The 13,374-nt window shown below is 52.8% G+C and overlaps 1 protein-coding gene across 1 annotated transcript in view; it reads right to left on the bottom strand.

The window, feature by feature from the left end:
• Window positions 1–4,784: 4,784 nt before the first annotated feature.
• SORD (sorbitol dehydrogenase) overlaps window positions 4,785–13,374 on the bottom strand; it is a 32,813-nt gene continuing 24,223 nt past the window's right edge. Inside the window, exons 6-10 of the mRNA XM_045286460.1 lie at window positions 13,273–13,366; window positions 11,498–11,563; window positions 9,857–10,032; window positions 5,947–6,068; window positions 4,785–5,101 (exon numbers count right to left, since the gene is read on the bottom strand). Coding sequence (XP_045142395.1) covers window positions 4,936–5,101; window positions 5,947–6,068; window positions 9,857–10,032; window positions 11,498–11,563; window positions 13,273–13,366 — 624 coding nt within the window. The 3' untranslated portion in view covers window positions 4,785–4,935. The remainder of the gene's footprint in view (window positions 5,102–5,946; window positions 6,069–9,856; window positions 10,033–11,497; window positions 11,564–13,272; window positions 13,367–13,374) is intronic.

The following is a 13,374-nucleotide window of genomic DNA, read 5'->3' as shown; positions in this document are numbered from 1 at the left end:
GCTCTGGCCAGCCTTTTTCATTCCAAGAGAACCAGGGTGCCGGGCCAGGGGAGGCTAACCCTACCTCATGGGGTCTGTCCAAAGGTCCCTCCCAACATTCGATCAGTGAGGGCCCAGGCCTGGCTCTGGGCTGTGCCCTCTCAGGACCAAGGAGAAAAGGGTGGTACCATCTTTTTACCTTTCTTCACGGTGGAAAGATACATACGATATAAAACATGCCATTTTAACCATTGCACGTGTACCATCCAGTGTTGGCAAGGCCCTTCACACGCATGTGCACATACACAGGACTGGCACGCAACCAGAGAAAGCCCCTCACACCGCCATCCTAGGGAATACCCACCAGGGGTCCTCACTCCCAGGTCCTCCGCAGAGTTGGGAACCCTACAAAGGGCCAGTGCCAGAAGAGCCCTTGTGATGGTCTGGACTAACCCTCCCATTATCAGAGGAGGAAACTAAGGCTGGATTGGAGAGGTGACTGGAAGCTAGTGGCATGAGATTAGATAGAGCCAGGGCTCGCTGGGATCAGATCCTTTACAACATGTCCATCAACTTGATGGGGCCCAGACCCAGAGGACAGAGGCGCCCTTCACCCCCACCACTCCCTCTGAGCAGCTCCTGATTAGACCCACAGAGCAGTGCAGCACCAGCTGCACACCTATGCCCACTTCCAGGTGCCCAGGAGACAAGCTCGGCCAGGGCTGGGCGTGAGGATGGCCCAGGTGCAGTTAGACTGTTCCTGGCCTCTGGGGGTGCGGGACATGGAACGTGCCTTTCATTTTTGATGCTAGAAATTTTATTGTGGCAAAACGTGAATGATGTAACAGTTTGTCACAGCGAGTCATTTTCAAGTGTACCATCCAGTGTTATTGGGGTGCTTCTCCAAGGTGATGGGTTCCCCGCCAAACCACTGTACTGTCACCCCTTCTCCATTCTGCTTCCTCCACGAGCACCCCACCCGCCAAGCCCTTGGGGCAGTGGAGAGGGACAGGGAAGACCCAGGGATGGGGCCTTAACCCGATCGGTCGATCGATCGATCGGCAGGCCCAGTTTAGGTCCTGGCTGATTGCCAAGACAAGATTGCTTCCCTGTCTCTGGGCCGACGTCACAAGCAGGGGAGAGTCAATAAACCCCAACGATTTCCCTCTGGCCTCACCAGCTTCTCCACCGACCTCCACTGCTCTCCTGAGGAGAGCAGAGCAAGCAGCAGTGGGGGAGCAGGGCCAGGATGGCACTGAGGGGGGAAGGGCCTTAGGATGACTTAGGATGGGCAGGTGGCTGGAGAGTCCGGGGTTGGAGTCCAGGAAGAGTGGTCCCACACTGGCACCTGCCAAAGAGAGGGAGATGTCGGGGCCTCCAGCTGCCCCCTTTCCCAGGTGAGGTCTCTCCCTCTCCCTTCTAGACTTCCTGCAGGGCCCTTCTTCACCCTTACGCGCCACCCCACCCAGTCTAGGAGGGTGGGGCCCCTGGGTGTTTACTGAAAATATACGAGGTGCCAGGCACTGGTGATGGAGCACACAAAGGCCATTGGACTTCCCCAGGTTGGAGCACTTTTAGGGAAAAGCTGGTTCCGGGACTGAGTCAGTCAAACTGATCAATATTGAGTTTTCGTGAAGGCAGAGATAGCTGAGGAATGTAAGCATGACCTTCCTACAGCTTCTTCCAAGCAGTGGGCTGAACAGTTTCAGTAAGGAGGGCAGGGAGCCCTCCTTATCAGTTCACTACTACTCCCTGGGCCCGCTCACCAGCATGGGGCTCCGTGACCAGTCACCACACTGCCCTCCCTTTCCACCGCCCTTCTTGTCCCTGCTGGGGAGGCTGGGAAACACCAAGGTGGCTTGGGCGCTCCATTGGGGCTTTGGGACTGTGGAGAATCCTCTGGACTGGAGTCTGTCCCCCCACTTCCTCTGCACTCTTGGCGAGCAGGGGCCATCACCAAGCCCATCTAAGTCAGAGAAACAGAAGCCCCAAGAGGCTAACTTAAGAGTAGCGAACTCAGGCATAGCTAAGAAGTGCGTGACCTCTCCCAGCATCCCCGCCACCTATGCCATTAAGGCCCTTTCAGGCCCTGTGCCACCCCCACCCCACCCCAAACCACTAAGAGCAGTGGTGCGCCACCTTCCTAACGCCGCAACCCTTTCACACAGGTCATGTTGTGGTGACCCCCACCTATAAAATTATTTCCATGGCTCCTTCATCACTGTCATTTTGCTACTGTTAAGAACCATCATGTGATTATCTGATCTGCAGGATGTGTTTTCATTGTTACACATCGATCCTGAAAGCAGTGAAGAATCACAAAAACATGCCACTCTCTCCTGTGAAATGTTTATTTCTAATGACAACTAAATGCCTTGTCTTGAAGCATGGTGTAGCACGGGCAAGTCTTCATGAGGGCAGTCTGTGGGTGGACCTGCATGTGGGCGGACCGGCCTAGAGATCGATCGAGGAGCGGTGTCTCGGTTCCTAAGACCATCGGAAATGTGTATTTTTCCGGTGGTTTTAGGCGGCCCCTGCGAAAGGGTCGTTCGGCCCTTCCCACCCCCAAAGAAATCTGGACCACAGGTTGAGAACGGCTGACCCAGAGGAAGAAAGGAGACGGTGAGCTGCACACAACGGCTCATCACTTTCGGTGGCGGCGGCATCTTTATTAGAAGTCTTCCCTCTAGAAGGGAACAAGGCCTTTTCCTTCCGTTAGAGGGACCTTTGATCCGGGAGGGGAATTCTGAGGGGGCAGCTGGCGAGCCTGGTCCTGGCTAACCAGGATCCAGAGACAAAAGCCCAAGTGTGCGTTGTGTACAGTGGGTGTGGAGGGCAGAGCCGGCCCTCCTGCAGCTCGTGGGAGACTGAAAACAAGGTGACCCTGAGGAAAGTACTTGACTTCGCCTGTTTCCGCCTGTGTCTGCCCCCCCTTTCCCACGGCTAGATGGCCCTACCGTCAATTTCTGGAAATCAGTGAAATGACATTGGACACAGAACATGTTGTCGCCTTGGAAAACCCTGGGATTCTTCCTTCTCTGAAATGGGGAGCCTAAGTCCACTCCTCCCAACAGAGGGGGCAGCAGCCACCCAGACATCACCGTTAGAACTATGTCCCGAGCCTGCGGAATTCCCGGCTCTGGCCAGCCTTTTTCATTCCAAGAGAACCAGAGCCTTTCAGGCCCATCGTCGACCCGGACGGGAGGTGAGAGATGAAAGGCTGCAGCCGGAGCTGTGTTGTGCTGCTATAGCCTCATTCTTGATAAACAGTCTCCAAGTCACAAGTGGGCACAGGGTGACTTAAAGCCAAATCGGAGACAGAGACCCCACCATTAAAATAAGAACCAGAGATGTCATTCAAACAGAAAGAGACCAAGAGTCTCCACCAGTTATAAGGAAGGGACAGGTTTGCTGTTTAAAATGGCCAGAAAAAATAAATAATAAAATGGCCGGAATGCACAGGGAAAAGAGCCAGTCAGGGGGCAGTACAGCACCTATGAAGCACCCAACTTTGCTCTAGCTCTTTGGTGCTCCCTTCACCCACTCTCATGACCTCAACTCTACCTCACAAATCGGATTCAACCACAACATGCACACAGCTACAGATAGGAGCTCACACCACAGGGAATCCAGGATCGATAAACCCCTCAGGGCCAACAAGGAGAGTAGAGATCCCAGTAGGATTATAGGGGGTGGTGGGGGGAGAAAGGGGAGATTGATCACAAGGATCAATCTAGAACCCCCTCCCAGGGGGACAATAATGGAAAATGAGTGACGGGGCGAGGGAGGATGATGTAAGATATGGAAGTAATAATCTATAACTTATCAAGGGTTCCTGAAGGAGGGCGGGGGAAGACATGGGGAGCTGCTATCCGGGGCTCAAGCGGGAAGAGAATGCTTTGAAAATGACGATGGCGGCATATGTGCAAACGTGCCCGACACACTGGAGGAATGCATGGATTGTGATGAGAGCTGTAAGAGCCCCAGTGAAAGTATTTAAAGAAAAGAAAACGGCTGGAATGAAGTGGGTGTACTTGTCCATGAGTTTAAACAAGAGCCCTGGATGGGAAGCTAATGCGGTGGGGTAGGAAAGCTAAGCTCACCGGACCAAACCCTGCTGGGCATGTCAAAGTGGGGACTGGCAGTCTCCCAGGGACTACCTTAGGGAGGGCTCTCCTGGTGCCCAGTGACAGGGGCCTCCACAGAGGCTGCCCGGAACTGAGCTGGCCAGCGCGTGCAGGTGGGGAGTACTTTCTTCACCCTGTGAATGAAACGTGGGATTCTGAGGAACTGAAGCGGCCATCCTCTCAGGGGGTGAGGAGGCTCTTACATCTGGGGCAGTCAACTGCTCTGACCTGCGGTTTGGTGTTCTTTGTTTGATTGAGTTTTAAATTATCTTAGACCTGGAAAGATCAGTCCCTTTTTCTGTTTTCCTTTTATCCTGAAGTCCAGTACCCCTTATTTCCAGAAACGCCGTGCTGTGCACGTACATGGTCAGGCGTCTGCCAACGGTTGCCAGTCAGCTTCTGGGACATGTAGGTCCCGATGACGCTGGGACTCACAGCCCACCCCCACCCTCCACCTGGTCCCCAGCAAGATGGAGCCAGGCACCCAGCGGTGGATTTCCATCCGTGCCCCACCACCTTGCTCCAGGGGGACCTGCCTGCCAAGCTCTGTGCTGCCGGCTGGACTTTGCTCAGCACCAACAGCTCATTCGGATACACGCTCCCCCAGATGATCCCCATTTGTGTCCCCCCCCCAACCCATTTGTGTTTTTAAGGCACACCTCCTCCTCTGTGTAGAGCTTTCTGTTTGTCATGAATTATTTTAATGGTTCTTATCATTCAAAAGAAACTTCTGTATCAAAGTCACCCCACTGCACCTCTGTCCCGTCATTCAGTCCCCCCACCCCCCAAAGCTGACAGGGTGAGGATGAGGGCAGAGCCCCAATTAACATCAGGGATTCTGGTCATTGGGGTCACATTTGAGCATGACTTTCAATCCCACTCCCTTTCTGGATGTTTCGAAGGCGTCCAGAGCTTTCTCCAGGGGAAACCGATGGGTGACTAAGGGCCGAACGTTCACGGACTTGGATGCCAGCATGGATATCGCCATGGGCCACCTGTAAAAGACCATGAGCAACTGCATTGAACCGGCAGGAGGGAAAGAACCAGGCCCCCCAAATTACCAAGTGCAGGACCAACTTGGCCAGACTTAGGAACTGCACTGTGGTTCCGCAAGGCTGGTTTTACAGACCAGTCATGGAGAAGATGACCTTATGACTTGTGACTTAGACATACAGAGCGTGCTTCCAAAAGCCCCTCCACCCCCAGTGTCTTTGATGAAGCCTAGAATTCTTTCAGCACTGGCATAAGGCGCAAGGCAGCCAGCGTGAAAAGGCAGATAAAATTCCGGGAGGCACCCCAGGACAATCCAGCCCCACCTACCACAGCACTCGAGCTCCGGAGAATTTGCTGGAAAACCAGGCCTGTGCTGAGAGAATGGACTTAAGACTACAGCTAGGAGAAAGGGGCATTGGTGGGGACGGATGTCCCAGACAGAGGGCCCTAGCCAGGGAGAGGACGGGGCAGGGTGAATGAAGACCCTCTGACTTTCCCAGGTGGCCCGGGGGCTCAGGAGAGGAATCCAACAGACTGGGTTCTTTTATTTTTTGTCTCCTGGCTCCCTTAGAGATCTGGCCACTTACATCAAAGAGCGGGGTCTGAGGGATGTGTGGTAGCCGTCCAACAAGAGAAAATGCCTCAGCCACCCCCCCCTCCTCCCCTCCCCCTGCCATCTTTGTCTTCCCAACCTCTCAGCTAGAGTGGGTGTTTCCCCTCTGCATGCCTATCATATCTCCGAGCTGTCACTGTGGTCAGTGAATAAACAGGCAGAGTCTCAGCCCCAGGGACCTGCCCTCACCTTGCTGCCCACTTACCACCCCTGGCTCACCCATGACCCACTCACGTGTTGCAGTAGCGAAACACGCCCTTGATGTCCACTTCTCGGATGGCTGCGTGCACCAGGGGCACAGTGGTCATCTCGGGGCCCAAACCCACAAGCACCAGGGTGCCTCCCGAACGTGTTGCCTGAAGAGGGGTGAAAACAAGGGCATTCAAAAGATAAGACAGAGTTCCCACTCCCGATACCACGCCGTAGCCACACAAAGGTGTCCAAACTGCATTAGGTGAGTATCTCATAATCCAGTACCGGAAAGGAGTCTCTCCCTGTTCAAATAAGGACGAGTGGTGAGAACAATATGGAAGCAAAATGGCCACACACCCATCAGTCTCCATTAACCCTGAGACCAGAAGAACTAGATGGTGGCCGGCTACCACTGCCAACTGCTCTGAAAAAGCATCCCATCAGAAGGCCCTGGATAAAGTGGACCCAAAACTCAAAAATCATAAATGAGACCAGGTATACTGCTCAGACAGACTAGTGAGACCAACAAGACTAGGGCGCTTGGCCATCCTGCAGGTCTGCAACCGAGTTCACTGTCATAGTAGAAAAACCAACCGCCTGGGACCACCAGGGCAGCATTCACCCAAGGGGCAAACCAGGCCAGAGGGCTAGGGGGAAAGGAAGAGTGGAAACAAGAGACCGGAGGAGGAGGTGACGGGCACTGAGGATATTGTACCAGGTGAGCTGGCAAAAGAGGTGTATGAAATATCAGATGTAAATCGGATGATGTGCTCTGTAAACCCTCACCTAATGCACAGTAAAAAGTTTTTTAAAAGCAAGGAAGGGTGGGGAGGTGGGTGTGAAAAAAAAAAAGCAAGGAAATTAAAGGGGGAGGAAAGATTCTAGACTGCTGGCCTCTAACATTTTAGGCAATGAAACAGCAGAATAAACAATGCTTCCTTTTAAAATCCTGAAGGAGCAAAACAAAAAGGTCACTGCCATTGAGTTGATGGCAACTCATCGCGACCCATATCGGACAAAGCACAGCTGGCCCTTGGTTTTCTCCTCTGAGGGGTTTGAACTGCTGACCTTTCAGTTAGCAGCCCAATTCCTAACCTACCAGCCCACCATGGGTTCTGCTAAAATGATATACTTTGTCAATGGAGATGAAGGAGTCTCTTCCAACATTGAGACAAATATCATTGGGGCCTCAAACGAGAATCTTCCTTAGACAAAATGAATATCCAGCAGTGCCCTGGCACCTTCCGGGGTTTTGCTAATTCATTACCAGGTACTGGCTCCAGCCAGTTCCACATCTCAGCCCAGTTCCTCCTCCAGGTGCCCCTCTGCAAGAGAACTCTGAATCGAATCTCAAAGGACCATCCTGAGATCCCTAGTGGGGAGGTAAATGAGGAACCGTCAAGCTCTATATAAACGGGGAGGGGTCCTTTCAATGTTGTGGTATTAGAAGGCTAGGGTTTCAATCTTGTTTTAAACATGCAGGCTGGCATTTAGAAATGATTGACAATGTACAGATGTGCTTGATACAATTGATGGATGGATTGTTATAAGTTGTAGCAGCCCCCAATAACATGATCTTTTAAATTAAAAAAAAAAAGGTTTCGTGCCCCAAAGACTTTGCGCCAGTAGTCTTAGCCATCATGAATTCTGCCTTCCTGTCTTATGAAGCCCCTCCTTGGAGAGAGCCAGGGCTGACAGGGAGATTTCTCCTGGCAATGTCCACATCCTCTACCTGGGGGTTCTGTCCGCTCTGGAGGCTTTTGAAGATCCGGTGCCGGATGTTGTGAGAGACAGAAAGGTGTGCATGCCCTCCCTTCAGAGCCTCCACGCTAGCCATCATTAGTGGTAAGCACTCACTCAGACGGTTCTCAAGGCTGGAGAGTGGATCTACCACAAGACAACTGTACAGTCCGCAGCCCCAGGTGAAGGATCCCCCCGAGGTGAAGGATCCCCCGTGCAATGCGGTGAGCAAGAGGCAGCACTCGGGGCCGGAGCAGTAGGAGGCTGATTTCCGATGCTTCCCTGCCGGCCGGGCTCCTCATTCGGAAGGACACTATGCTGTCGGTAACGGGGATGGGATCTCCCAAATAGAAAATGGTACTCTCCCCATTTTGATAACTGGGGGTGGGGGTGAGGGGCGGTTGTTTACAGTTGGAATGTGCTGCACAGTCGTGTCGATTGAGAGATTTTCTATGAATCATTCTTTCTCATCAGAAATTCCTCTCTGTCTGGCGACGAAGAGGAGCGGTCTCTACCTGGCCAGGCCAGCTGTTTGCACATGGGGCAAAAGCATGCTCCCTCTAGCTGACCATGGTGCGGGTGTGGCCGCGGCACCAGGAACACACAGCAATTCTGCCCCAGAGCACCCGACGTCGCCTGCTGAGCACGTTCTCATCACGGCCGGATCAGGAAGTGCCTCCGCTTCTCCTGCCTGTTGGTGGACGGCAGCCTGGAGCATTCTGCAGTGCCTGCCATGCGTGATGGCTCTGCTCCCCGCCTCAGGAGGGGCACCTGCGTCAGGGCTGGTGACATCCTCAGACTCATCCTCCACACCCACCTGTCGCTCGACAGCCTGGCTGCTGGAGCCCCTCCACCCACAGCAAGAGATGCCCACTGTCCCCAGAGTCCTCAGGGCAGGGCAGGGAAGGAAGGCAAGTCTCGTTTTGGAAGTCATGCTGTTCAGACACCTCGGCTCAGGCTGCCTCAAAGACAGAGGACCCCGCCCCCACTTCCTCGTTTTCACAGCCCCCAGTGCCCAGCGTGAAGGCTGGCAAGCAGCAGGGTCCCCGAAGCACAGCAGGGGTCAAATGTGACCCTTCCCACCTGGTGGTCAGTCTCAGACCCTGGCACTGGGAACTGGCTGACTTTAGTTGATGCTCAGGACAGAGAAACGGTGGTGTGTGCTTCTCCCTGCCTCCCACCACTGCATGGTCCCCAGATGCCCAGGGAGAAGGAGGGTCGGGCAGCCACCTAGCCTGAGGAGGCATGGTCCCCCAGAATGGTTTGTGTGGTGCCAAGTGCCCGGGTGTGTGAATCAGCATTGGCTCAGAAGGAAGGAGGAAGTCAGCGGCATCGTGGGGAAGCAGTTACAGGACAGGGGCAGGAGTCCCTGGGGGTGGCTACAGGCCCCTCCCTGCAACACAGTAACCCAGGCCTGGCCCTCTGCTCCTGAAGAGAAGGGGAAGTGGGTGTAGGGGAATCTCAGGCTCTGGGGTCAGGTCAGGCTGGGCTGCAGCCTGACTTGGCCACTTACCAGCTCCGGGACTCAGGTATTGTCCATAGGGAAACTGGTCAATACTTTTCAGTGCCCTGGGGAAGGATGAGGGGGCTGTCATCGTTATAAAGTACCTCACTGAAGACTTGGCACACGACAGGATGCGGAACCTAGGAATTCCCTCGCTCCCTCTTTCCATCATACTTTGATCAGCTGCGCCACTTCCTCAATTCCCTGCCCACTTCCAAGAAGCGCTGTGGGTCAGGACGAATGGGGCGTTGGCAGCTTATCTGGGAGAAGCCGGCAGTCTTCTGAGCAATCACCTCGCCTTTGTGACTGAATCGTAGACTCCAAAACGGCAGTTTTCCTCAATAAAACAAGCATGGGAATTCCCACGCGCAGCCCCAGTTCCCTGTTCCTCTGGGTCCTTTCTGCAGGCGCCCTGCTTGCAGGATCTCGCAGATCCCCTCTGGCTGCTCCCACATACAGCCCACTGGAGGCGCTTCCCATCCTAACGAGGCCCCCTGCATACCTAGGATCTCATTTGAACACTGAGGGGGACACAGGCAAGGACGACTGTCTCTACAGAGAGGTAAGAGAATAGTTCAGTTTGAGCTCACTGAGCAAGTCAGTGGGAAGCTTGGCGCCAGAAATCCCCCTTTCTACTCTGCTCCCTGCCCACGACCCGGGGTTCCCAAAGCTGCCCGGCCAGCCCGAGCCCCCTCCCCTCCCACTCACGTAGATGCCCGCCTGGATGGCAGCCTCGGCCCCTGTGCACTCGATGCTGACTTCCGGCTTGCACCCCAGCAGACCCTCCACTTTGCTGGCGACTTCCTGGGGGCTCTCCTTGGAGACCTGGAGGGTGAGATCTGCCCCGACTTCCTGGGCTTTGGCCAAGCGAGAGGCAGACAGGTCTAAAGAGGAACCAAACAAGTTTTCTTTCAAACTGAGAAGCTGGAGAGATGATGAGGGGAAAAATAAGATGGAAGGGCAGGTTCTGATGCCAACAGAGTTCTCTACATCTCCACGCTCCCCCTACCCCCACCCCTTCACATAGACACGCTTCTCTCCCAGATCCTATACATCACTGTAGCCGCTCTCTCCTGTATACACGCTCAGCTCTTTATAATCCCCCATCTCCATCCATCCATCTCAGACAAGTCTACCACACACATACATACATACATATGCACACATGGTCACAGACACCTCTCCGCACACATACTCAGCCTCACAGAAAGGCTGCCCCACAGCTCCCACACGCACCAAGAGCCTTGCTCACCCACCCCTGTCGCTGCCGTCAAGTAGATGCCGAATCAGCTCCACCCGAGAGGGTTTCCCAGACTGCACATCTTTATGGGGGCAGGCAGTTAACCTCCTCTTTCTCTGGAGGTGTGCCTGGGGTTTGAACTGCCAACCTTGTGGTTAGCAGCCCAACGCTTAACCGAGAGAACTACCAGGGCTTCTTGCACAGACCCCCCCACCTTACATACCTGACAACTCCCCACCCCCATGCCACCACGCCGTTCATTCCACTTTACACACACAAGCACGCCCTCTTGCCCCCACAGGCTTGGTCCAAGGTACCAAAAGCAGGCTCTCCGGGGCTCTCCATTTTTAGAGTTAAAAGGACAGTGTAGGCATACTCCATCTTATTGCATTTTGAAGATAATTGTTTTGTTTTTTTACATATTGAAGGTTGGCATCAACCCTGTGTTGAACAAGGCCATCTGTGCCCTTTCCCAACAGACTCTGCTTAGTTCATGCCTTTCTGCCACGTGTCCGCAGTTCTCACAATGTTTCAAATGTTTTCGTGATGCTATTCTGTGTTGGGCTGCTAACTGCAAGGTCAGCTGTTTGACCGCAGCTGTGGGGCTACCGTCTTGGAAACTCACAGGAGCAGTTTCCCGGCCCCTCGTGTTACCAAGACTCAGGACTGACTTGATGGCAGCAAGCCAGATCGTTTATTTACTACAGACATAATAGCCCGCAGTAGAGCGTTAATAAAACTTTCATAGGCCCAGGACACAAAAGATAATGTGACTCACTTTATTGCACAGATCTAGAAACCGAACCCTCAATATCTCCTAGGTATACCTGAGGGCATCTGAGGTCCCCATATAAAGAGGCAGGTCCCCTTCTCTATAACAATCCCTCCACCCCATCCTCTGCCCCCGCCCCTCAGGAGAAACCGGAATAGGCCCTCCTCCTGAGTCTGCCTCGGTCGCTCCCTAGTGAGCTTTTAAATTCTGGTGGGTGGAGGCGATCCTTGAGGAGCCCAGTATCCCACAAAGGAGATGGTTCGCACGCCCCTGGCCCAAACCATAGGCCCGGCAATTTCCTCCTTGAAGAGATTCAAACAGAAGAAAACCTCCTTACCAGTCACCACCACTTGAGCCGCTCCCATTGCCTTGGCCACAAGCAAAGTGACCAGTCCGATGGGCCCTAAGCAAAGCAGAAAATGGGAGACTTGTGAACTATTTCATATTTAGTATCCTGCCCAGGCCAAGGAGAGGAACCATGTCTTTCAGGCATCTCTAGCAGTTACCCCAAAGCCTGGTATGCAGTGAGACTGTCACATAGTGATGCTTGTAGAATGCATGTGTGGGCCAATAATGCACGGTGAGCTGATCCTCTGCATGAAACATGCTCTGGGTCCTGGGTTCCATGGGAGCCTTATATACCTTGAATCCCTTACATACCTTGGAGTTAGAAATGTCTCATTCACTCTTGGACACTGCTTGGGGAATAAGCTCAACGCACCAGAAGATTCAAGGAAATGTCTATTTGTTCAGAGAACAAGAAAGCTGGCGTTCTGGGCATTTCCCTCCTCTCCTCTCTCTTAGATGCCCACCTTCTTGAGAACCCACTATGAGATCTATTCTAGGTGCCCTCTGAGGGTCACCCTGGAAGGAGTCCTTAAGGAAGCCAGCTCCCTGCGCTGCCCCCGCTGGCTGGTCTACGCGGCGCCGTTGTCCAAGACCTAGCTTGGAAACTCCCTTTCTTCCTTAATCATCTGTCCTGGATGACGCTACAGTTTTCATATACAATCTGAACCTATAGAATGAGGCGATACAGAACTTCTTTGGGGACTGGCTTTTCCCCCTCGTTTTTAATTTTTTTTAATAAGCCTTTTTGAAGACAATTTTGTTGGCTTCTCAAGAAACCAAGGGAAAAAAACCCAGGTAAAACCTTAAACTGAAAAATAGTTGAATTGTCCACAATGGAATCCTTCAATGAAACTATTAAAATTGTGCCTTAACTATTTATAATTTGACATGAAAAAATGCTTACAATATATTGATCGGTGGGGGGTGGGGAAAGAGTAGGTATAATCAGGCATATATCCAGCATGATTTCATTAAAGAAAAAGTACAAAGAATTGAGATTTTATTCCAAGATGCCAACCGTGTTTCTCTTAGGCTGATGGGTGATGGGTAAATTTGCATGTGTGTGTGTGTGTGTGACTTATTTTCCATGGCAAAAAGCTATTACAGATAGCTTTGCCCCCACCGTGGAAGCTTTATTTTGTACCCTCAGCCTTGTGCTCACTTATTTGGCCTTGCCAAAAAATGCCACTTACAAATGCACCTGGGGAACACCAGATCACGCCTTCTCTTCATTTGCCCTCCTTCTCCTCGAACCCAGCTTTCTGTCTGGGTTGGCAGCTGCTAGAAGCCTAGACTGATCGCTTCTGAGGTAGGGGGGCTCATTCTGGGTGGCTGGGAGCCGATGAGAAGGCAACGAGCTGCACCCCATGTGCAGGCAGAGTGCTGGTCCGTGGTGGGCTGGACGCTCTCCTCCCACTGGCCCTGGGTAGGGTCTACCTCATTCATGAACTGAGTGGGCGTGACTTATAAGACCCTGAATGTGCCTTTCCTTCACCACGAAAAGTACAGTTCATAATCATCCCAAGGTTAATTTTTGTAAGGAAGAGAATAGGCTGTGTTGCTTAGGATATATAATCTAAATTATCACCATGTCTGTGGTTGCTAGTTTAGTTTGAAAAGTTCTGTTCATTGAGGAAATGGAAGACTATTATCTTTCCCTGCCCAGAAAGATTCCAGAATCAACCTTGGAGGGAGAGGGGATGGCAAAGGAGTCCCGCATTCCCAGTCGAGACTCCCGTAACAAGGGTGTCACCAGTTACTTACCAGCTCCACATACAAAGACCTTGTTGCCCAGGGTGACTCCTGCTCGCCGGCAGGCATGGATCCCCACCGACAGTGGCTCAATCAGGGCTCCTTCCTCAAAGG

This window comes from Echinops telfairi, unplaced genomic scaffold (assembly GCF_000313985.2).
Source record: "Echinops telfairi isolate 266 unplaced genomic scaffold, ASM31398v2 ScPeMD7_8;HRSCAF=38, whole genome shotgun sequence".
NCBI classification, from domain to species: domain Eukaryota; kingdom Metazoa; phylum Chordata; class Mammalia; order Afrosoricida; family Tenrecidae; genus Echinops; species Echinops telfairi.
This window is presented reverse-complemented; position numbering and strand designations above follow the sequence as displayed.